The sequence below is a fragment of the Rana temporaria genome, chromosome 2, assembly GCF_905171775.1.
Source record: "Rana temporaria chromosome 2, aRanTem1.1, whole genome shotgun sequence".
NCBI lineage: Eukaryota > Metazoa > Chordata > Amphibia > Anura > Ranidae > Rana > Rana temporaria.
This window is the reverse complement of record NC_053490.1, coordinates 341,784,186-341,808,738: the sequence shown is the minus strand read 5'-3', so window position 1 is coordinate 341,808,738 and position 24,553 is coordinate 341,784,186. Positions and strand designations below refer to the sequence as shown.

At 45.8% G+C, this 24,553-nt stretch overlaps 1 protein-coding gene across 1 annotated transcript in view; it reads left to right on the top strand.

Annotated features, from left to right (window-relative positions):
• The first annotated feature begins 13,117 nt into the window (after positions 1-13,117).
• The window catches only part of MAPKAPK2 (MAPK activated protein kinase 2), an 86,487-nt gene continuing 75,051 nt past the window's right edge, over positions 13,118-24,553 (top strand). Inside the window, exon 1 of the mRNA XM_040337533.1 lies at positions 13,118-13,732. Within this exon, the coding sequence (XP_040193467.1) occupies positions 13,508-13,732 (225 nt within the window). The 5' untranslated portion in view covers positions 13,118-13,507. The remainder of the gene's footprint in view (positions 13,733-24,553) is intronic.

Genomic DNA, 24,553 nt, shown 5'->3' with positions numbered 1-24,553 from the left:
ACCTCATCTGGAATATGCAGTTCAGTTTTGGGCCCCAGTTCTCAAAAAGGATATTGGGGAACTGGAGAAAGTGCAGAGAAGGGCAACCAAACTGATAAGAGGCATGGAGGAGCTCAGCTATGAGGAAAGATTAGAGGAACTGAATTTATTCACTCTTGAGAAGAGGAGAATAAGGGGGGATATGATCACCATGTACAAATATATAAGGGGACGGGGATGAGGATGTGACGTGAGGGTGGGAGGCGCCGGACTGCTTCCTGGCTGTAAGCGGCGTATGCCGTACTGAGTCTCTCCGATGCAGCCATCAGCGGACCGGTGGACGGCAGCGTGAGAGGCTGGACGTTCCGAGGTCTGTACGGGAGACTCACTCCCCCAGCCCCGCTCCAGACCTGACGCATCTTTCCTGGAAGAGACTTCAGCGCCCCACGATCTCCAAGCAAGCACCCTGCACTGCTGCAGACAGCCAAGCGGAGCACAGCTGACTGTGCGGCTAACTCACAAGTGTCAGAGTCAGCGGGGGTCCCTTCCAGGAACTTCCTTCAGAGCGGCACAGATCAGCGGTGGACGGAGAGAGGATCAAAGGGATTGGTGAGGCGCTCGAATGAGCTGAGTCGGGTCGGGTCTCTAGCCCCCCCCCCCCGCTCCCATCTCTCCCCTGTGAATGGAATTGATATTTTCTGTTGTGCCAAACCTGTGTCAAACCTGAGACGATATCATGGTGGGACGAATGGAGAAATCAGTGAAATAATGGGGGTTTGAGTCATAATAACCCAGTAAAGTGGTCTATTGGTTTTTGCTCTTTTGTCTGTCATTGAATGCCTATCTGGGGAGTTCGGATCTCAGTATGTCTGGAATAGAACTATCCTGAACTGATCAGGTTTCCTCAGCCGTATGCCCCACATTCACTTCTCTCACATGAAAGGCATTCTACTACTTAATGATACTTTAGTTTCAAGTTGAATCCTGGGGTAATATATTACACGGACCAGCGGTAATTTTTATATCTGCATGACAAACTGAGGAACGGGAAAGCGTTCCTTCCTTTTTTTTGCCTGGATGAGTCTTCATGGATCTATGCCTGGTGACGTATGAAAGAAAAAAAAAGAAAAATATATAAAAAATCTGTGAAATAATCGGGGCTCGTGATACAGGGACTAGTAAAGTGGACCATACAATCTCACTCTCTTACTATGTCACTGAATGGTGGTCGGGGGAATCAGGCCCGTGTCCCGCATGGAGTTGAACAGGTGTAAAGTGTGCAGGATTACCCAGGTCTGACTTGAGGAGTTAACAGTATAGGAAGTGCCGAGGTAATCCAGCGGATATAAACATCCTACACAGTTGACTGACTTATCTACAATAGGCCCTAACAGTCAAGGGGTATAGGTGTATCCCTTTATCTTCTGTTTTTATTCTTCCCCTGCTGTGGGTCTGGCATACTCTGTATGCCTGGCCCCCTCTCTGCATCGAGTCAAGGGCAGCTCCACGGCCCGATTTCCAGCGAGAAAAAACACACATAAGAAACGGGCCAAGAGATGTCATAGTCCGGCTTAGGAACTATGAGGATAAAGCGGACATTTGGGGAAAGTTAAGGGGGAAATCCCCTCTGAGATATAGAGAGACTGAGTTACAAATATTCTCCGACCTATCAAAAGAAACGCTAGCAAGGAGAAGACATTTAAATCCTCTATTAGAGCTGATGCGCTCGCAAAATATAAAATATCAATGGGGCTTCCCCGCTTGCCTTATCGGCCTAAAGGGGGGGGGGGAACCGCGCGATTAAGACATCCAGAAGAACTGACGGGCTTTTGACACAAAATGGACTTAATAATACCGGATCTGCCGGACTGGGTGGAATAATCTAAATTAACTGGTTTGGCGGGGGGAGGGGCGGGGGGAAGGGGGGCAGCTGAGGAGTAGTCTGGGTATCACCACCAGAGAGGAGCCGATGGTGAAGGAGTGGAGGCAACCAATAGCGGCTCCTAGGCCAAGAATGGGCCAGGGGGAGGGAGGGGCGAGGGGTTGGGAGGGGGGGTTTTTGTAGGGAGGGCATTTGGGGGGACCATCTCGGAGACTCCACAAGATAGCTATAACTACACTCAAATTACCTATAGATGACAGAAATTAGTTTTCTCTCATATAATGTGAGAGGTTTGAACTCCCATGTTAAGAGACTCAAAGTCCTCAGTAAACTGAAGCATTATAAGGCAGAGGTTGTCTTCTTACAAGAGACCCACTTAACATCAGAGTCCAACATTAAGATGTATTCCCCGAATTAACCTACATGGTTCTATGGAGACACAATATCTAAGAGGTCCCGCGGGGTTGCTATAGGATTTGCTAGAGGTGTCCGGTTTACATTGGGGGATAGACTGACTGACCCCGAAGGTAGATTCTTATTTCTGAAAGGAAAATTAGGAGGGGTGGATTACACCTTGGCAAACGTTTATGCCCCCAATGTGAACCCGGTCAAATATGTAAGCAAAATTCTAAGAAAATTAAAAGATTTTGAGGTAGGACATGTGGTGTTAATGGGGGATTTTAATTTCTGTATGAATCCCGTTCTTGATAGTTCGTCCCGGGCACAGGGGACTAGTAGTGAGCAGTTAAAAGAATTGAAACAACAAATGTTACATAATCAAATGGTAGATGTATGGCGAACCCTCCATCCCAAAACCTGCGATTACACTTTCTACTCCCCTGTGCACGGGACGTACTCAAGGATAGATTATATCCTCATAGACCATAGATTACTAGAGAGGGTAATGGATACGGGAATTGAGATTACGACAATCTCAGACCATGCCCCTATAACTATGAAAATTAGTACATCACTACAGAAAACAAATCCACCGGTGTGGAGACTGGACGAAAGTTTACTCGAGGACAAAGAGGTGGTAGGGAGAGTCCAAAAGGAACTGGAATTCTATTTCCGGGAGAACGACAAGGAGGGGATCTCGGGGGCAACCCTATGGGATGCTCACAAAGCATATATAAGAGGGATCTTTATTGCTGAGGGTGCAAGGAAAAAGAAAGAAAGCACCAGGAAACTTAAAACTTTAATAGGAGAAATGTATAAGTTGGAACAAGACCATAACTGGGGGAACAAATCTAGTAAGAACTTAGCTAGAATGGTACAAAAAAGAAAATTAGAAACTTCATTGAAAAGATCAAAAAAAAGAATGGGGAACTAGCCAATTCAACTAGGGATATAGCTGAAGTCTTTAGAAACTATTATGAAGGCCTATACGCCGTACAACAAAAGAATTGGAACCCCGGTGAGAAAGAGGCCAAAATAAGGGCAGTGTTACAGAAAGCAAACTTGCCTAAGGTAGATGACCAAGTAACCGTAAAAATGGAGGAGCCTATAATGGAGGAGGAAATAGGCTACGCCCTAAAAAACTCAGCTAAGGGGAAAAGCCCAGGGCCGGATGGCTTCACGACCTTATATTTGCAAAAGTTTAGTCTCACTCTGATACCTAGACTCTGCCGCTATTTCAACGGGCTGGGGACCGATTATGAGATAAGTCGTGAGGCACTGGAAGCAACAATTACCGTAATAAAAAAAGAGGGAACAGATAACACACTTTGCTCAGGCTTTCGGCCCATCTCAGACCATGCCCCTATAACTATGAAAATTAGTACATCACTACAGAAAACAAATCCACCGGTGTGGAGACTGGACGAAAGTTTACTCGAGGACAAAGAGGTGGTAGGGAGAGTCCAAAAGGAACTGGAATTCTATTTCCGGGAGAACGACACGGAGGGGATCTCGGGGGCAACCCTATGGGATGCTCACAAAGCATATATAAGAGGGATCTTTATTGCTGAGGGTGCAAGGAAAAAGAAAGAAAGCACCAGGAAACTTAAAACTTTAATAGGAGAAATGTATAAGTTGGAACAAGACCATAACTGGGGGAACAAATCTAGTAAGAACTTAGCTAGAATGGTACAAAAAAGAAAATTAGAAACTTCATTGAAAAGATCAAAAAAAAGAATGGGGAACTAGCCAATTCAACTAGGGATATAGCTGAAGTCTTTAGAAACTATTATGAAGGCCTATACGCCGTACAACAAAAGAATTGGAACCCCGGTGAGAAAGAGGCCAAAATAAGGGCAGTGTTACAGAAAGCAAACTTGCCCAAGGTAGATGACCAAGTAACCGTAAAAATGGAGGAGCCTATAATGGAGGAGGAAATAGGCTACGCCCTAAAAAACTCAGCTAAGGGGAAAAGCCCAGGGCCGGATGGCTTCACGACCTTATATTTGCAAAAGTTTAGTCTCACTCTGATACCTAGACTCTGCCGCTATTTCAACGGGCTGGGGATCGATTATGAGATAAGTCGTGAGGCACTGGAAGCAACAATTACCGTAATAAAAAAAGAGGGAACAGATAACACACTTTGCTCAGGCTTTCGGCCCATCTCAGACCATGCCCCTATAACTATGAAAATTAGTACATCACTACAGAAAACAAATCCACCGGTGTGGAGACTGGACGAAAGTTTACTCGAGGACAAAGAGGTGGTAGGGAGAGTCCAAAAGGAACTGGAATTCTATTTCCGGGAGAACGACACGGAGGGGATCTCGGGGGCAACCCTATGGGATGCTCACAAAGCATATATAAGAGGGATCTTTATTGCTGAGGGTGCAAGGAAAAAGAAAGAAAGCACCAGGAAACTTAAAACTTTAATAGGAGAAATGTATAAGTTGGAACAAGACCATAACTGGGGGAACAAATCTAGTAAGAACTTAGCTAGAATGTACAAAAAAGAAAATTAGAAACTTCATTGAAAAGATCAAAAAAAAGAATGGGGAACTAGCCAATTCAACTAGGGATATAGCTGAAGTCTTTAGAAACTATTATGAAGGCCTATACGCCGTACAACAAAAGAATTGGAACCCCGGTGAGAAAGAGGCCAAAATAAGGGCAGTGTTACAGAAAGCAAACTTGCCTAAGGTAGATGACCAAGTAACCGTAAAAATGGAGGAGCCTATAATGGAGGAGGAAATAGGCTACGCCCTAAAAAACTCAGCTAAGGGGAAAAGCCCAGGGCCGGATGGCTTCACGACCTTATATTTGCAAAAGTTTAGTCTCACTCTGATACCTAGACTCTGCCGCTATTTCAACGGGCTGGGGACCGATTATGAGATAAGTCGTGAGGCACTGGAAGCAACAATTACCGTAATAAAAAAAGAGGGAACAGATAACACACTTTGCTCAGGCTTTCGGCCCATTTCATTATTAAATGCAGATACAAAACTGTATGCCAAGATTCTGGCCGAACGCATGAAGGGGATAATGACAACCATGGTACATCCGGACCAGGTGGGCTTTATACCAGGCAGGCAGGGTAAGGACAATGGGGTCAGGGCTCTCCTTCTCCTTCGGCAAATTAAAGAAAGTGGGTTCCTCGGTCTACTCCTGTCAGTGGACGCCGAAAAAGCGTTTGACAGGGTAGACTGGGGGCTCATGATCCAAATGCTAGAAAACATAGGAATTGGCCCGAGGATGATGGGGAGGATCAAAACTCTGTACTATCACCCTTGCGCCAGGATTAAAATCAATGGGACCCTATCTGCACCTCTGGAGATGAGGAATGGGACCAGGCAGGGGTGCCCCCTGTCCCCTCTCCTTTTTGCTCTCTCGCTGGAGCCTCTCCTGGCAATGGTACGGAACAACCCCGATATTACAGGATTCAAAGTCGGAGAAGAGGAGCACAAAATAGCTGCTTTCGCGGACGATATTCTATTCTTCATAAATAGCCCCAGAACTACACTTCCCAATCTAATGGCAAACCTAAAACAGAATGGCGAGGTCTCAAATTTTAAAATGAATATTTCTAAGACGGAGATTTTAAACGTCAATATTTCTAAGGAGGAAAAACGATACCTTCAAACGGCGTTCAATTTCTCATGGCAAAAAGAGAGAAATTACCTGGGCATAAAACTAGCACACTCCCTAAAGAAAATGTATAGAATCAACTACATCCCCCTGTTAAATGAAATTAAACGAGAAATTAAAACGATCTACAACCGACCAATTTCATGGTTCGGAAGGGTAAACGTTGTAAAAATGGTCTTAGTCCCAAAAATATTATAAAAATTTCAAATGGTCCCAGTAGCATTGCCACAGACGTACATTAACCACTTCAATACAGGGCTTTTATACACACCTCATTACCGGGCCTATTCTGGCACTTCTCTCCTACATGTAAAAATCATCATTCTTTTGCTAGAAAATTACGCAGAACCCCCAAATATTATATATGTTTTTTTAGCAGACACTCTAGGGAATAAAAGGACGGTCATTGCAACGTTGTATCTTGCACGGTATTCGCGCAATCATTTTTCAAACGCCCTTTGTTTGGAAAAACATTGTTTCATGAATTAAAAAAATAACAAAAGAGTAAAGTTAGCCCAATTTTTTGTATAATGTGAAAGATTATGTTACACCGAGTAAATAGATACCTAGAATGTCACGCTTTAAAATTGCGCATACTCATGGAATGGCGCCAAACTTCGGTACTTTTTTTTTTTTAAGTGTATTTTGTGCGTGTACTCGAGAGAGGAGCCGGACTGCAGGAGTTGGGAGTAGGCAGGCCTCCCCCAGAGGCAATCTGCCACCTTTCTCCATGCCCCGGGTGGCAATGGCAGGTGTGTGAGGGGGTCCTCCCACACAGCCCGCCCTACCTGCTCCGCTTTGAAGCCCAACGGGGCAGAGGGACTCCCTATAAGGGAGTGAGAGGATTAGCCCGCTCAACCAGCCCCGTTAGTCCTTCGCCTCTCTTTTTAGAGACCGCGTGGTCAAAGTGCGTGATGTTAACCCAATTTCGAGTGCGTGTAAGTGTGGTGGTTTTTGTGGGCGTACTAAGCGCAGGCTTACCTCGCATAGCACACCCACCGGGAGCCGGGCTGAGACCACCAAACTCAATTCACATGTAGCCGAGACCGGGATCCGAACCCCTAGCTGCAGAGGTGAATGGCTTGTCAGCGCAGTGCCAATCGCGTTGAGCCACCGCAGCTCCACAAACTTCGGTACTTAAAAATCTCTTTTACAGGTTACCAGTTTAGATTTACAGAGGAGATCTAGTTCTAGATTTGTTGCTGGCACTCTAACGCACGCGGCAATACCTCACATATGTGGTTTAAACGGCGTTCACATATGTCGGCGGGACTTACGTGTGCGTTTGCTACTGCGCACAAGCTACCGGGAACAGGGGCGTTTTAATTTTATTTTTTATTCTTTTATTTATTTTTTACTTTTTTAACACTTCTTTTCTAATTTTTTTTTAAAAGCCGCTCGGTTGTTATGCCGGAGGAGCGGGAGGGGACATCCCCCCCCTCCCGCAGCCTTTCGCCGCTCTGACCGTGCCTCCTGTCCCACCGGGAGACCCGATCCTCCATCCGGCGCCTTCTGTGTTCAGGCGGAGACTGACACTAAGCCGTAAACGGCTTTGATTCAGTCTCCGCATTGAAACCACGGAAGCGGCGTCATGACGTCACTTCCGGGTTTCTCGGCTGCCAATGGCGCCGGATTTAAAAAAGTACACAGTATTCAGAATCGCCGTTTTCGGCGATCTGAATACTTTGAAGTGCAAAGGAGGGCTCGGAGGTCTTTTAGACCCCCGATCCCTCCATAAAGAGTACCTGTCACCACCTATTGCTGTCACTAGGGATGTTTACATTCCTTGTGACAGCAATAAAAGTGATTAAAATGTAAAAAAATAAAAAAACACAATTTAATATTATAAAAAAAAATAAAAAAAATAAGAAAACAAAAAAAAAAAATGTTTTAAAGGGTGAACCTCCTTAATCGCGCGATTAATCGTGAGTTAACTATGACATTAATGCGATTAATCGCGATTAGAAATTTTAATCGCTTGACAGCACTAATATATATATATAAGAGGTCCATATAGTGAACTTGGTGTTGAGTTATTCACTTTACGGTCAACACTGAGGACAAGGGGGCACTCTTTATGTCTAGAGGAAAAGAGATTTCATCTCCAAATATGGAAAGGTTTCTTCACAGTAAGAGCTGTGAAAATGTGGAACAGACTCCCTCCAGAGGTGGTTCTGGCCAGCTCAGTAGATTGCTTTAGGAAAGGCCTGGATTCTTTCCTAAATGTACAGAATATAACTGAGTACTAACATTTATAGGTAAAGTTGATCCAGGGTAAATCTGATTGCCTCTCGGGGGATCAGGAAGGAAATTTTTTCCCCTGCTGTAGCAAATTGGATCATGCTCTGCTGGGGTTTTTTGCCTTCCTCTGGATCAACTGTGGGTATGGAGTTGGGTGTACGGGATTGTATTGTGTTTTTTATTTTGTTTGTTTATTTTTTTTTTGAACTGGATGGACTTGTGTCTTTTTTCAACCTGACTAACTATGTAACTCAGGGGTTGACAAATTTGCTTGGAATCTAGGAGCCAGCTAAAAAAGTTAGGAGCCAGAAAACGCGCCCCGTCCAGACGAGCTTGCGCACAGAAGCGAACACATACGTGAGCAGCGACCGCATATGTAAACGGTGTTCAAACCACACGTGAGGTATCGCCGCGATTGGTAGAGCGAGAGCAATAATTCTAGCCCTAGACCTCCTCTGTAACTCAAAACATGCAACCTGTAGTTTTTCAAACGTCGCCTATGGAAATTTTAAAGGGTAAAAGTTTGTCGCCATTCCACAAGCGGACGTAATTTTGAAGCGTGACATGTTGGGTATCAATTTACTCGGCGTAACATTATCTTTCATAATATTAAAAAAAATGGGGATAACTTTACTGTTGTCTTATTTTTTAATTAAAAAAAGTGTAATTTTTTCCCCAAAAAAAGTGCGCTTGTAAGACCGCTGCGCAAATACGGCGTGACAGAAAGTATTGCAACGATCGCCATTTTATTTTCTAGGGTGTTAGGATAAAAAATATATATAATGTTTGGGGGTTCTAATTAGAGGGAAGAAGATGGCAGTGAAAATAGTGAAAAATGACATTAGAATTGCTGTTTAACTTGTAATGCTTAACTTGTAATACCAACAGCCACCAGATGGCACCAGCTTACACATCTGGTGGTAATAACTTGTAATACCAACGGCTCACCACCAGATGGCGCCAGCTCACAAAAAAAAAAAAATCTGTGTCTGCACGTCGCCAGGACCCTATTTCTAGTCGCCATGGCGACCTGGATTTGTCGAGCCCTGATGTAACTATGTCAATACCAAAATTGGGACCATTAGGGGCCAATTTCGTACTGAACAAAATAAAGTATTGAAATGAATGAGGCCAGGAGCAGCTGCAAATCAGATTTATAAGCCTAATCTGTGGTACTTCAGTCAGTTAAACTTCCTTGACGACCATCTGGAAGCAAGGGAATCCCTTTCAACCCTTCCCCCTAGAAGTAGCTCCAGCCTTCTCTGCAGTCAAGATCAGCCTTCTTCGGAGGCCTGATTTTCCCACATGTAGCCCGGTATAGTATTTTGCTAAAGATTTCTTGTACTAAAAGTATAATGATGTAAAATAGATGTTACTAGTGTTAAAAATGTATTGATTGAACAAAAAGTTTTTGACATATCAATAGACAGTAGTAGCCAAAAATTATGGGGACAAGAATGAAAAATGCAGGGGTCAGAATGATTGTCTTTAATATTTATTAGCATTCAATTTGCAACTGACATGAGGTGAAAAATGTGTGTGATAGATCAAGACCATTCATACCTTTTTTATTCAAAGTCAGGATGAGGGGGGAGAAAATGTAAACCAGGAGGAGGCAGGTCCCAGTGGAACCCAGGAGGAGGCAGGTCCCAGTGGGACACAGGAGGAGGCAGGCCCCAGTGGGACACAGGAGGAGGCAGGCCCCAGTGGGACACAGGAGGAGGCAGGCCCCAGTGGGACACAGGAGGAGGCAGGCCAAAGTGGGACACAGGAGGAGGCAGGCCAAAGTGGGACACAGGAGGAGGCAGGCCCCAGTGGGACACAGGAGGAGGCAGGCCAAAGTGGGACACAGGAGGAGGCAGGCCAAAGTGGGACACAGGAGGAGGCAGGCCAAAGTGGGACACAGGATGAGGCAGGCCCCAGTGGGACACAGGAGGAGGCATGCCCCAGTGGGACACAGGAGGAGGCAGGCCCCAGTGGGACACAGGAGGAGGCAGGCCCCAGTGGGACACAAGAGGTGGCATGGCGTAACACCAGGTCCCAGATACCTCCTCTCCGCATTCCACCAAGAAAGGCCAGGAGGCTTCAACAGATGGAGGAGGAAACACAGGCCCTTATTAGGGAGGCTACTGCATCCCTCAGGGAGCCCCCCACCGTTGCAGAGGGATATGCTGCCCTTATTGGTGACAAACTTCACACAATGGATATGGGCCAGCGTCTCAGATGTGAAACCATCATTTTGAAGGCAGTCAACATGGGCATGATGGGGAAGCTCACGGATTACACAGACCTTGTGGAGGTCGCTCCTCCTGTTCCTGCTCCTGCCACAAGCTCTCCTCCAGGGGCACAGCCTCCGAAGACGCGGTTATCAAAGGCTGCAGGGAAGGCTACAAAGATGACAAGAAAATAATACTATGATATGTGCTTCTCATGGTCCCAATTGTGTTATTCACATCCTTGGTTGTTTGCTGTGGGATCTGTCTACACAAATTCAAGCAGGGTCTCCAGTGCTGCCTTCCTGGCTTCTTTTTTTTTTATTACCTGAGTTTTTGGTTTGCCTTCACCTTTCATTTTTTTTGAGCCAGAATAAATGGATTTTTGGTTTACAGTCAAAAATTTACCATGTGTTTTTATTCAAAATAGAGAGTTCGCTAGTGAGTAGGCAGGGACATTTAAAAAAAAAAAAAAACATTTTCAAATTAACAAGGGACACTAACCTCCTTGAGGGTAAATAATACTAAATAATAATGTTGTTGTGGTAACTTGACACACTCCAAATAAATAAAATGGAAATCAGTCTAATATATTATCCAAATAATAACCAAAAAGATCTTCATTAAAAGATTGTAAAAATTAATAAAAAAAATTATAGGGAGATCTGGCTTACAAAAAAATAAATATTATTCATGAGATCACGAGAAATAATAAAGAAACAAGTTTGTCATAACTCTGTGAGAATATCAGCAGCAAAAGAATTTGATTAGTGTAGCATTATAAAGAAGAAAAGAATGCGCTGCATTAACCACTTCCCGACGGCCGTACGACTATATACGGCCGCAGGGTGGTTCTACTTCTCTGGGGCGCCGTCATTTGACGTCCGCCCCTTTCCGCAGTCCCCGCGCGCGCTCCCGAGCGCGCAGCGGGGAACTGCTGTGCTGGCCGTGTCCCTTGGACACAGCCAATCACAGATCGCCGTGAACGGCCAATCGGAGTGGCCGTTTGCTAGGCGATCTGTGCGGCCAATGAGAGATGATCTCATATGTTTACATATGAGATCATTTCTCATTGCCGGCTCTCACAGACAGCGGTGCTGTCAGGGGAGAGAGGAGACGGATCTGTGTCTCTTGTACATAGAGACACAGATCGGTCACCCCCCCCCAGTCACCCCCCTTCCCCCACAGTTAGAACACTATATAGGGAACACACATTTAACCCCTTCCTCACCCCCTAGTGTTAACCCCTTCCCTGCCAGTCACATTTATACAGTAATTAGTGCATTTTTATAGCACTGATTGCAGTATAAATGTGAATGGTGCCAAAAATGTGTCAAAAGTGTCCGATGTGTCCGCCATAATGTCGCAGTCGCAATAAAAATCGCAGATCGCCGCCATTACTAGTAAAAAAAAAAAAAAATAATTCTGTCCCTTATTTTGTAGGCGCTATAACTCTTGCGCAAACCAGTCGCTTATTGCGATTTTTTTTTTTACTAAAAATATGTAGAATACGAATTGGCCTAGACTGAGGATAAAAAAAAAATAAAAAAATTGAGCTATTTATTATAGCAACAAGTAAAAAATATTTTTTTTTTCAAAATTGTCGCTCTATTTTTGTTTATAGCGCAAAAAATAAAAACCGCAGAGGTGATCAAATACCACCAAAAGAAAGCTCTATTTGTGGGAAAAAAAGGACGTCAATTTTGTTTGGGAGCCACGTCGCACGACCGCGCAATTGTCAGTTAAAGCGACGCAGTGCCGAATCGCAAAAAGTCCTCTGGGCAGGAAGGGGGTTTAAGTGCCCAGTAAGGAAGTGGTTAAACTATGCAATAATTTACAGCGTGACGAATGTGCTATCTCCATTACAAACGCTAGTTTTACCAGAACGAGCGCTCCCGTCTCATAACTTACTTCTGAGCATGCACGTTTTTTCCCTGTTGTTAAAGCCTACACACGATCATTTTTCATGATGAGAATAGAGCAGGTTCTAAATTTTTAATGCCCACTTTTCTTGTCGAGTTCCACCCAAAAGTGGAACATCCACTCATCTTATTTCTCCCATGGTGGCACCTTTTATGGGGGAGGGGGGTACCTGTTTTTATTACAGGTACTCTGTTCCCACTTCCGGGAGACTGGGCCACTGCGAAGTACGTCAGTAGCTCGCCACCCCCCCTCCTCCTCCCTACACTGACGGGTTCCCTTACTAGCAATGGCGGCAGTGGCACCCGACCATCTGATGTAAACATCAGCTGCGGTACCGACATCACTGGACTCCAGGACAGGTAAGTGTCCTAATGTTAAAAAGTCAGCAGCTACAAAATGTTTTGGTGGGGGGAACTCCTCTTCAACACACCAAGCAAACACTCATTTGGCAAAACGCGTGACAAATTAGTTGAAACGCGTAGTTAAAAATGTGCCCAGCTCTACAAAAAAAGATGCAGGAGCTTCTTTGGTGTTTTTGTCAATAAATGGACTGTCCTATGCATTTTGCATGAAAACGTACAAATAAAGCCTGAAAAAACGCGATGCGGTGTGTGAATGGGGCTTTACACCATACATAACACTCTAAGGAAATGAGACAACTCCCTACTACACATTCCAATAACACTGACAACTCTTGCAGTCCTAGGGAACTCGGTTCTTGTTCAGGTATTGGCACACACACAAACACAAGCCGGAGGGAGGGCCCACCATTTCTCCGCCGTGTCTTTGGTGAGCGCCTTAAGAAGCCATTGGCCCTTTTAAGAGCGGCTGCTGGAGTCCAGTACGAGGCTGTGACGTCAATGGTGGAAGTGATCCGGCGCTGGAACATTTTGTAGTCCTCGCCGTTCTACTGTGGAAGGTCGGCCTGGACCCGAGCGGGGAACCGGCGGCTCGTCAATCCATTTCCACGACTTTGGCTGAGTCTCCCCGAAGCCGCGACCTTGTTGTTCGGAGTGATCGATTACTTTCGTCTTCCGCAACCAAGCCGAAGGTTCAGGGGCCCCTCCCCCCCCACTTCCCTATAGGATCCCAGGATATCCGTGAGCTCAGGGGCCCTTCGAGCTGTGGCCCCCCTGTTTATTCTAGATTGGTCTGGTAGAGTCTGAGGACCCTGAGCGGAGCACATAGTACGGAGTGATCCCCCCCTCCACCACTTGTGGTCACCATGATGAACCCGGGGCTGCCTTTCCTGAACCCTCCGACACTAAGCCAGCCCCCCGGACAACAACAGCCCTCCCCACAGCAGGTCCAGTTCAAATCTATAGTGCCCGTCAAGAAGAACGCCATCACCGATGACTACAAAGTGACCAACCAGGTCCTGGGGCTGGGCATCAATGGCAAGGTGCTGGAAATCTTCAGCAAGAAGACTGGGGACAAGTTTGCCTTGAAGGTAAGAGGGAAGTGGGGGGAGGGGACTGGACAGAAGTCATGGGATCGCCCTCTACATACATGGAGTCCCTCTTATAAACTCATTTCTTAGGTTTGGGGCCCCAGTCTGTTTTATATTAGGGATTGTGTCATAACCTATTGGTGCGCTATCCCTTTAACTACCTCAATACCTGGCACTTACACCACCTTCCTGCCCAGGACAATTTTCAGCGCTGTTGCACTTTGAATGACAATTGCGTGGTCCTGCTACACTGTAACCATGTGATTATTTTTTTTTTATATATAATTTCTTCACACAAATAGCTTTTCTTTTGGTGTGGAATTGTTTTGTTTTTTTGGGAAAAAATACAGAAAATTTAAGAAAAAATTGTTTTTCTTAGTTTCTGTCAGTAAATTTTGTAAAAAAAAGTAAGTTTTCTTCTTCACTGATGAGGATGCACTAATATGCCGTACTGATGGGCAGCAGTGATGGGCGTTGGACAGCACGGACTGGCATCACTAATGGCCACTGATTGCAGGCAGTGGTGGGCACACATTGCTGGCGCTGGTGGGCACTTAAAGCGGAGGTGCACCCGAATTATTATTATTTTTTTTTTAAAAAGCCAACAGCTACTAATAGTGCAGCTGCTGACTTTTAAAAAAAGGACACTTACCTGTCCGTTACATGTCGGCAGCCGAGCATTCACTCGTCCCTGGGCTGCTGCCGCCGCGCCATTCATGGTGAGGGAATCAGGAAGTGAAGCATTGTGGCTTCACTGCCCAGTTCCCTACTGCGCATGCGCGCGGCACATTGTAACTGGTCCCGCTCTCTCCTGGGAACAGTCTTTCCCAGAAGACGGGGGGCGGGAAGTAGCATGACTTTCACAGGAGTCTATGCCCGGAAGTGGGTGCAAATACCTGTCTTAGACGGGTATCTGCACCCCCCTCCCCCTAAAAGGTGCCAAATGTGACAGGGGGTGGAGTGTTCCGAAAAGCGGAAGTTCCATTTTTGGGTGGAACTCCGCTTTTAAGTGTAATCAGTGCCCTGATTACATCCCTAGATGTCCCCTTGTCAGAAGGTGCTGCGGATCGGCTCTCCTCTCACTCTCTGTGTGAGGCGAGTAGCATTGCTTACTGGCATATCCATGTTGACATGTGACTGGCTGTGATTGGACACAGCCGATCACATGGTTAAAGAGCCGCGGCTGTGCCGTGTCCGCGTGCGAGAGAGAGCGCGGTCGTTCTGTGAGGCCGTCCACCTAGAATGAGAGCTGCACCACCAAGCTGTCATTTGACGGTGGGCAGGTGGCAAGTGGTTAATCACCACTGTGTGTGTTCGTTTTATTTTTTTTCGAAACAAACATTTCAATTTTGAAAAAAAAAAACATTTTTGTTAGTTTATTTATTTTTTATCTTCAATGATAATCCAGCTACTGATGATAATTTTGCTTTATCTGTGTAAATCTGTACTGCACTGTGTAATTGCAGATTTCAACGACTTGGCTGTTTTCACAGAACACCAGTGTTCTATCAGAAAATGCAACGGAAGTGACGTTGCAAACAGAAATGCTTATATTGCACATTTTGCTATGCGTTCCAATAGGTTTCCTAATCTGGCAGAACGCGAAGGCGGCAGTGGACATCTTGTTACACCCAGGCAAGTCTTAAATTTGATACTTATTTTAGCAGTAAACATGCCTTGTATAATAAAATTGACACCCTCACTTGGTCGCTGTGAAATAGTCTAACAATGTGCCTTATGACTATCAGTTTGGCGCTGAGCAGTACGGGGTGTAGCAAAATGGCCGTCGCCACCTTCTCACTGCAGGCTTGTTGGTACTTTTCAAAGTCCACATCAAAACAGTATAGCACATTTAAAAAATCCTCTCTCTGTATATAAGGTGAGTTTTACTGCTAAAATAAGTGTGAAATTCAAGACTTGGCTGGGTCTAACAAGATTTCCGCTGCTGCCTTCGTGTTCTCTCAAATTAGAAAACCTGTTGGAATGCGTAGCGGCCATGTTGTAACGCATGGGCTGTAAGCATCTTTTGTTTGCAGCGTCACTTCCATTGCATTTTCTGATGGGTATCGATATTCTGATCGAACACCAGTAGCGTATACATTACAGTACACAATATAATGAATAGACCTTGTTAGTCTGGTCGATACTAACCAACAACATGGCCGCCTCCAAGGTGGTGGCAACTTTTTTTACTCCTTAGTCAGAGTTCTGTCAAAACAACCAAGTAGTTGTCTACTGCAGTGTACAGTATACGCTGCCGGTGTTCCATCAGATTAGGCGACCTGTCAGAATTGTTAAGGGAAATTGCGTGCCGCCGCTGCCTTCTTGCTACACTCCTCCACACTAATGATACATGGAGAAATGGGCATCTTGTTACACCCACCCGGAGTTTTGCATCTTGCATTATTTTTAACAGGAAACAGAGCTTATATGGTGAAATACAGGCTTTGGAAATCCTTTGGATTGTTTAGATGTTGAATTCTAAAATCAGCGGTGTTCTGTCACATTAGCAAACCTGTGAGATCAACAGGTTTGCCTCTGCTTTTAAAATTCAACATCTAAATAGTCCGTCCGGATTTCTAAATCCTGTATTTAACCTTATAAGCTCCATTTACTGTTAAAAATAACTGAAATGCAAAACTCCAGTGGGTGTAACAAGATGTCCGCTTGTCCCCTTCTCAGTGTATCCTTACTGTGGAGGAGTTCAGGGTGTAGCAAGATGGTCGCAATGAAACGTCACTTCCGTTACCAATTCTGACGGGTCACCTAATCTGACAAAACACTGGTGTTCTCTCAAAAGCTTCAATTACTGCTGCTGGCGAGTCACCGGAGGTGACGTAATTGGAGATTTTGACGAGTTGGCTCTTTTGACAGAACACTGTCTCTTCTCTTCTCCTCTCACGCTGTTATAGAGCGCGAGGAAAGGAATGACGATAACCGGCAAGTCTGTTTTACATGTGATCTGCTGTGATTGGACACAGCTAATCGCATGGTAAAGGGCTGCTGTGATTGGCCCTTTTTAACCTGATCTGTGATCAGCTGTGTCTGGACACAGCGATCAGACGGCACTGTATGCGTGACCCAGTTGGCGCTGTTCTGGAAGGACGACCTCCCAGAATGAGAGAGCTGCACTGTAGCCATCTTTCGGCTATAGCGCAGGCATGAAGTATGCTATATGTACCTAATATAAGTGCATGCTAAATGGTACAGTACTAATGTAAAGCGGTTCTTCAGTCCCTGGGGGGGGGGGGGCGGGGGAATTATCTTAACGTTGGCAGCTTCAAATCCTGTAGCTTCTGACTTTTAATTAAAGGGCACTTACCTGTCCAGGGATCCAGCTCTGTCTTCACCCAGGCTGGTTCTTTGCCAGTTTTTGGGTCTCCAGTGCAGGTATGCCAATGATGGGAAGCCGACTTGCAGCTTCACAGCTGGCTTCCTGCTGTGCATACCCAGGCCATGTTGTTTGAATGCTCCTGGGACATGTGACGTGTCCCAAGAGGCCATGGAAAGAGATGGGGGTCAAACTTCTGCTTGGATCGCCTAAGTGTTCGGGGCAGAAGTGGGAGTGAGTACCTGTCAAAACCAGAGACAACACTCATGTCATACTGTATGTGCCTACAAATACTGCAAGAAAGTCCACTTGAATATCAGACGTTATTAGCTAAAATCCTGTGATAGGTGAACTAGAGATATCGGCAATCCTTGTAGTGAATCCCGTTCTCCTTCACTGAACATAGAGGTCTCTTTTCTTACCAGAAATTTTGGCCCCAAACTTAGAGGTCAGCAGCATTTAAAGGCTTCTACTTCTATGCACAAAGGTAAAAACTTTCTGTGTGCTGCTCCCCCCCCCCCCCCCTTATTAGGCAGTCGGCGACTTGGGACTGCAAAGTCACATGACAAGTTGTACCCCAATGATTTCCAATGTACCGGTTATATCTGGGCCCGCTTTCAGGTTTTTAGTGGAGGCTCAAGAGGAGTCTGCAAACCCCCAGCGGGGCTGTGTGGTGGGTGACGTCACTGCCAGCGCATGTGTGCACTTCTCTTTGATTCGCAGCTTCTGGATACTGAATGCAGGCCGGGCTTTGGCTGGTGGGGAGCCAAACAGTTTGCACAGACAGCCGGAGGCTCCAGAGTCAGGGCCATGCTTTTTGCGGAAGGAGTGTGTCAGGCAAGGGCCGTCCTGGCAGCTTCTGGCATCAGCCATCTTAAGGGAAGAGGGACCTGGCTCCACAGGTGCTGTTCCCTCTTGCTGGTCGGAGTGGGAGAAGGCAGCAGTTAACCCTGGTATCTTGAATTGACGGGTTGGGTTTTTCTTTTTTTCCTTTCCTAGAGGGCCTGTGGTGGCTCATAATTGTAGGAAAACCCAGCTTGGTCTGCTTCCTGTGTTACAGATGTTTTTTTTCTTGCTCAAGACAAAATCCAAAAGCTAGATAAGGCTGCTGCGTAGCATCCATCCGGTGCCGGTAAGTCAGGCCAGATTGGCATAGGGCTTGTCGAACTCTGCCATCCCAGCGGCACAGTGGACATGTCTACTCTTCCACCCTGAGCAGATTTTCATCTGAGGAGTGGGGGACCACAGTCAAAGTTCTGGAAATAACTTGGCACTGGCTCGAAAGGCCATGGTTCTTGGTCCTGACAGTTGCCCCAGGGGAAGAGGCGGCACTAAGGTGGAGTCGCTAAAGACTAAGGGATTCTCAGTCCGGGTAATATCCATGCTGCGGTAATGGGCAGTACAGTGGCTTAGTAATTGGCTCACCAGCCTAGCAGCGCTGGGGTCATGGATTCAGATTCCAATTTTGGCATCGGTCCTACAGGTTTGCTTTGCAGCGGCTGGGCCAGTTCTAGGTCTGCGGTTTCCCAAATGGGACCTAATTTTACTTTTTGCAGGTCCTTGGGGGACCTCCCTTTTAAACGTTTAGTTTGTGGGTCGAAAAGATGATTCCTTCCTTGTTCTTTACAGGAGCTAAAGTAAGTGATACAATCTCTAGCAGTAGCTGGGTGAGATGGCATAAGCTAATCATCGGTCAAGCCTATATATTAGGGAGTTCTCAGAGAGACTGTTGCTACTCCAGGGCAGGTCTGTGCAGCAGCAACGTGGTTCAGCTCTCCCACCTTTTGCCTGATATTACAGGTTGAACTTGTCGGCAAAGGGATCAGGCTCATTGGATACAGGGTCCTGCAAGCCATAGTCCCAATCTAAGGTTTAGGCTCCATTCACACCTATGCAGACAAATTCGCTGCGTTTTGTCGCCGCAAATCGCGGTACAAATAGCGGCTTTTTGTACCGCGATTTGCGGCGACAAAACGCCGGTATTGTCCGCCTAGATGTGCCCCAGATTGACCCCCCTCTATGGAGATGCTTCCCATCTCCTAGCCGAAAGCCGCCTGAAAAAAAGGTCTGGGACCTTTTTTCAGGCGACAGGCGTCCGGCGTGGACATGTGAACCATCTCCATAGAGGGACATGTGTTTTCATCCCTCTGGCGGCAGCGGCGTAGCACTACAGGCGTTAAAACGCCTAGATGTGAATGGGGGCTAAGTGCTCGCTTATCCTCTCATAGGTGGCTGTCCTGAAAGACGCTATGGGAAAACTAGAGTTACTTACTGGTAACATCTTTTCCAGGAGTCTTTCAGGACAGCACTGTGTACCCATCCTGGTTTGCTTTACTTTTGACTTCCTGATTCAGGAACCATCAAAAGTAATTTATGGTGTATGACAGGGCTCGACAAAATCCGGGCGCCCAGTCGCAATTGCGACAAGAATTTTTTTAGCTGGCTCCTAGATTCCAAGCAAATTTGTCAAACCCTGGTGTATGATGTGTTCTTATATCTCCCCAGCTGGTCGGAGTTGCTCTTGAAGAACTGAGGAGCCAGTGGGGAAGCGTGCTTTTAATTCTGGGCTGGGGTGTGTGTCCTTTTAGAAGGGGGGAGCTGAGCTCTCTCATAGGTGGCTGTCCTGGAAAAGATGTTGCCAGTAGATAACCCTAGTGGTTTTATTTTTATCTTTATTGTAATGATGGGGTTAAAAAAACTAAAATTAGCCCTTTTGTAGTATAAATACTTTTTTTGCATGGATTTCATTTTCAATATAATGAACAATATTGGTAAATGTTGACTTTAAATTTGATTGCAATACCTTTTTTTATATTACCGCTAGTCTATCAGCCTCCAGCCAGATGCTAATCTTCCCAGCGCAGAGCCCTTAAAGGGGAGTTCCAGTCATTTTTAATGTTTATTAAAAGTTAGCAGCTACCAAAAGTGTAGCTGCTGGCTTTTAATAAACATACACTCACCTGCTCCACGTTCCAGCGACGCGCCGGGGCTCCGCTCCTCTCCCTCCCTCTCCGGCCGGCGTCTTCATTCTAAGTGTGGGCACCTGGCCGTGACGGCTTTCGGCTTCACGGCCGGGCACCCACTGCGCATGCACGAGCGGCTGTCCCAGGCGATCGCCTTCAGGGAGGGGCTGAAGTCCCCACTCCACCCCCCCCCCCCCAAAAAAAATGACATGCGAAATGTGGCATGTAAGGGGGCGAGGAGTGGATTAAGCGGAAGTTCCACTTTTGGGTGGAACTCTGCTTTAACTGCTTCCGGACCAGCAGCCGCAGTTATACTGCAGCAGGCTGGCCCCCCCGCACGAGCCGTAGTAGCTGTACGTCGGCTTTTTAAGGCGTCTCCGGACATTTTAGCCCTCAGTCGCGCATTGAATGCAGCTTTGAAATCGTGCATCTATATCTAAAATGGCACGATTTCAAAGCTGTCAGTGTGACTTTGAAGACATCTGTACGGCTTTATGCACAGATGTCTATTCAAGTTGCTCCAGAAATCGCCAAAAGAAGTGCATGTACTACTTTTTCAAATTGATGCATCACTGCAAAGTTGGCTTTGCACCAATTTGAACAGCAATAGAATGCAACCTGTCATGTGATTTCACCTGTCAAGTCGCTCAAATGTGAACAAGGGCTTAAAACTCTCCCCAACAATGGGTGGTCCCATACAGTGGTCATCAACCTTGTCCTGCAGGGCCCACTAACAGGCCAGGTTTGCAAGATAACTGAAATACATCACAGCTGATATCATTTGCTCCTCAGTGATTGCAGTATTCTAGACTGCATCTCCCCAAGGTAATACATAAAACCTGGCCTGTTAGTGGGCCCTGCAGGACAGGGTTGATGACCACTGGCCCATATATAAAGCCTTACACCTGTCAAACACATTTTATTAAACAAAGTGATGTTCAGCCCAGGTTCACACTGGGTACGATTTGAGATGCGATTTCACATGTCAAAGAGCATCTCAAATCGGCGGCAATTGTTGGCAATGGCACTGTCCTAATCGTATTTAAAAAAAAAAGTAGTTCCTGTACTACTTTTTGCGATTTCGGGCCGCGATTTGCATTGACGTGTGCAGAAACCTGCACAGATGTCTCTTAAATCGCGGCCATAATCGGGACTGCCAGCGGGAGTGAAATCTTGCAAGTTTAGCTGAACTCGCACGGCTTCATCCCTGCAGCCCAGTGTGAACCTGGGCTTAAATACAGATTTGCAATGTGTTTAGCACTTTTACTTTCTTTTGGTTTTGAAGCTATATTCAAATGAATAAAATAACCAACCTCTCCTCCAATCACAGAGCACTCTCTGCAGTGTTAGGCAGGCCATAGATACGGGTTGCCGAAAATAAATTTTGCACGATTCCCCTATCAACTGAGACAGTGCTGATTGCAAGGGCAATCGTCCTCGCCGGGAGAAGACAGTGATTATTGCTATCTATAATCGCAAGTGAATCCGGCAGGCTGGTTATACCCAAGTTGATCGATCAATTTGATACATTCAGCCTGCCCACACACAGTTCAAATCTCAGCAGGAACCACTTTGGGTAGTGTTTGCCTGAGTTTTATGAATGGCTTATAAAGGCAGGCATGGTGTGAAGTAAACATGGCATTGTCCAGGGAAGAACAGATAGTGATATCAGTTTCTGCTATAAATAGGTCCTTTAGTGTTTGTCACGTCTGTATCAGGCATTATAAGTGCAGTGCTGCACCAAGGCTAATCAACTGCATAGACTTCGACCGGCTGGTCATATTCCTGAGCTACAAGTGACCTTCTAAAAATGTAAGGTATGCTTTACTGGAGAGGCCCCCCCCCAATACAAATTGCTTTACGTTGGTGACCGATTCATTCTCCAGCTTGCCGATCGCACAAGCGAGACCGGAGAAGCATCGGGGGGGGGGGGGGGACGGGAACGACAACACGTCCCCTCCCGCCGCCTATAAGGATGATCAAGCGGCATAACTGTCACTATGATTGTTCTTATGGTGCACAGAATTGCCAGCAGAAAAAAAATATCTGGATAATGCCTGTAGCTGCAGGCATCATTCAGATATTGCCACTGAAAGTTAGTCCATGGCATCATATAACGTACTGCCGGCGCAAAGTGGTTAAAGAATGGTCGTTGGATGCCCCCGTCAGGATTCTGAAGATTTGTTTTTATTTCTGTGAAGTTATGCAGCATTTTAATTTTATTTTTTATTCATTATTTTCTTGTGCATTACCCCTGAGTAGGGGTCTTCAAACAATGGCCCTCCAGTTGCTCAGGCACTACAATTCCCGTCATGTCTGTGAATGACAGAGTTTTACAATGCCTCCTGGGATGTGTAGTTCCACAACAGCTGGAGAGCCGTAGTTTGAAGCTCCCTGCCTTAGAGTATTTCACTTCATATCCTTACTTGGCAAAGGCCACAAGTATGCTTGATTGTCAGCTGTGTGAGCAAATCATTGCTGTGTATACATGGAAGCACTGCAATGGACACCTGTCACAAATCTCAGAGCGGATGAAGTCTACAGCAGCTGGTTATTGACTTCCTTTTATAGATTGTAAAAGGAAATGATCTTTAAATATTCCACTGAGGACATTATATAAAGCCCTATTATCTTTATTTTTTAAACTTCTGTGACAGCTTGATTTATATACTGCCTGTCTAATATGAGACTTGTGAGATCACCTTTATGATGACTTGTATTGATGACTTTAGTTTTAAGGGTTTAAGGGTAACACAGAGTTCAGCTGAAAAAAGAAATAATTAAAAGGTGTAGCTGCTGACTTTTAATAATCACACTCGCCGGGCACACACTGTGCATGCACGAGCCGCACTGTGAATGGCCAGGCAATCTTCTGTGACATGTCTCAGAAGATTGCAGGGAGGGAGAGGTGAACTTCCTTCCGGGGCTGCGGAGCCCCTGGAGGAAGTAGGAGCTGGATGCCTCTAAAAAGAGGGTATCCACTCCCCACCCCTAAAAAAAAAAAAAAAAAAAAAAAAATATAATAATAATTACACGCCAAATGTGACACGTCAGGGGGTCACCATCGCTAAGCAGAAGTTCCTTTTTTTGGGGGGGGGGGGGTGGAACTCCACTTTAATGCTGTTGTGTTTTTTTATTTTTTTTTACCTGAGACCGATCATTTCAGCGATGGGGACGAGCGCAGCAGGAACCATTGACTCCGGCTGCTGTCAAATCCAGTGGCGCGGGGGGGGCAAGTCTTGCTGTCTGTGTCAATGGTCACAGCAGTAGGACTCGGGAGCATGCCCGCATGGAAAGCGACTTTCCGTGGGGGCACTCGAGGAGGCAGGAACCCAAGGTCGGCGTGATCAAGTGCTTTCTATATTTTATTTATTTATCTTTATTTTATTAAATGGTGCTGGGAAAACCAGACGTGACGTATGCTTAGCCTTAACTTCTTGTTTCCTATATCAGAGGTGGACAAAGTGGTTCCAGTTTTTGTCTTCCTCTATGTTCAGCCGCCGGAAGCGCTGGCTGGTCGTTGGGGGTCTATCGGTGAGATGGGACAGCCTATGGAAGGCAGGAGCTAGTCGGTTGCTCAGATTGCTTTTACAAGAGAGCCGGAACGGCATTTCCTGGGCATTGGGTGATAGGAATTGAACTAGGGATGCACCGAAACTTTGGCAGCCAAAAAAATAAAATAAAACTGCAGAAAAAAAATAGTTTTTGGCACATTACCGAAAGTAAAATATTGCCTATAATGGAACCAAAAATAAGGCGAGGCAGCGCCCCTGGTATTGCCCATTGCATGGTGTCCTTCTGGCTCGCTCCAGTCCTCCCTCCCTCCTATTTTTTTTCCCTCCCACGGAGCTGTGATCTCCGTGTGTCATGGAGCTGAATTGCACAGGCGGCAGTAACCATGTCCCGCCTCCTGTGACAGACAGCACACTGATCCAATGGTAGGATATTGAATCAGCGTGACGTGATCACAGGAGGTGGAACATTGTTACTGCGGCCCGGGCAATTCAAATCTGATCCGGGTACTGGTGATGCTGCATCGAACTCCTGTCTTATGTCTGCAGTCTCTGACCATCTCCTGTATCAGATGGTTAGAGACCACAGACTGCATTTTTCTTGTTTTCTTGCACTAAAGGTGCGAATAATGGGCAACAATAAATTCATATTAATTTAAATTGATATTAAAAAGTTGCCTAATACAATTTCTTATATAAATATTTTTTTTAAAACTGTATCGATTTTTCGGCCTAGTTCATCTTTCATTTGGTGCACCCCTAAATTGAACATACCTGGGGAGTCCCAGAAAACAAATGACACAGTGGGTAGGATTGCGGGGCACCGATCACTTGTGCGAATAAACTGTTCTGTTTTTGTCCATGGACGAACACAGCTTCATTAAATCTTGACTTGTGGGTTATGTTCCGTCTATTAGGAGAGGACTAGGCAGACATGTTAGATATTTAAATACATGTAACTTTAACAGAGTTGAACAGCCCCACCCAGGGGGCGGTCCCTCCGGTCATAACCCCT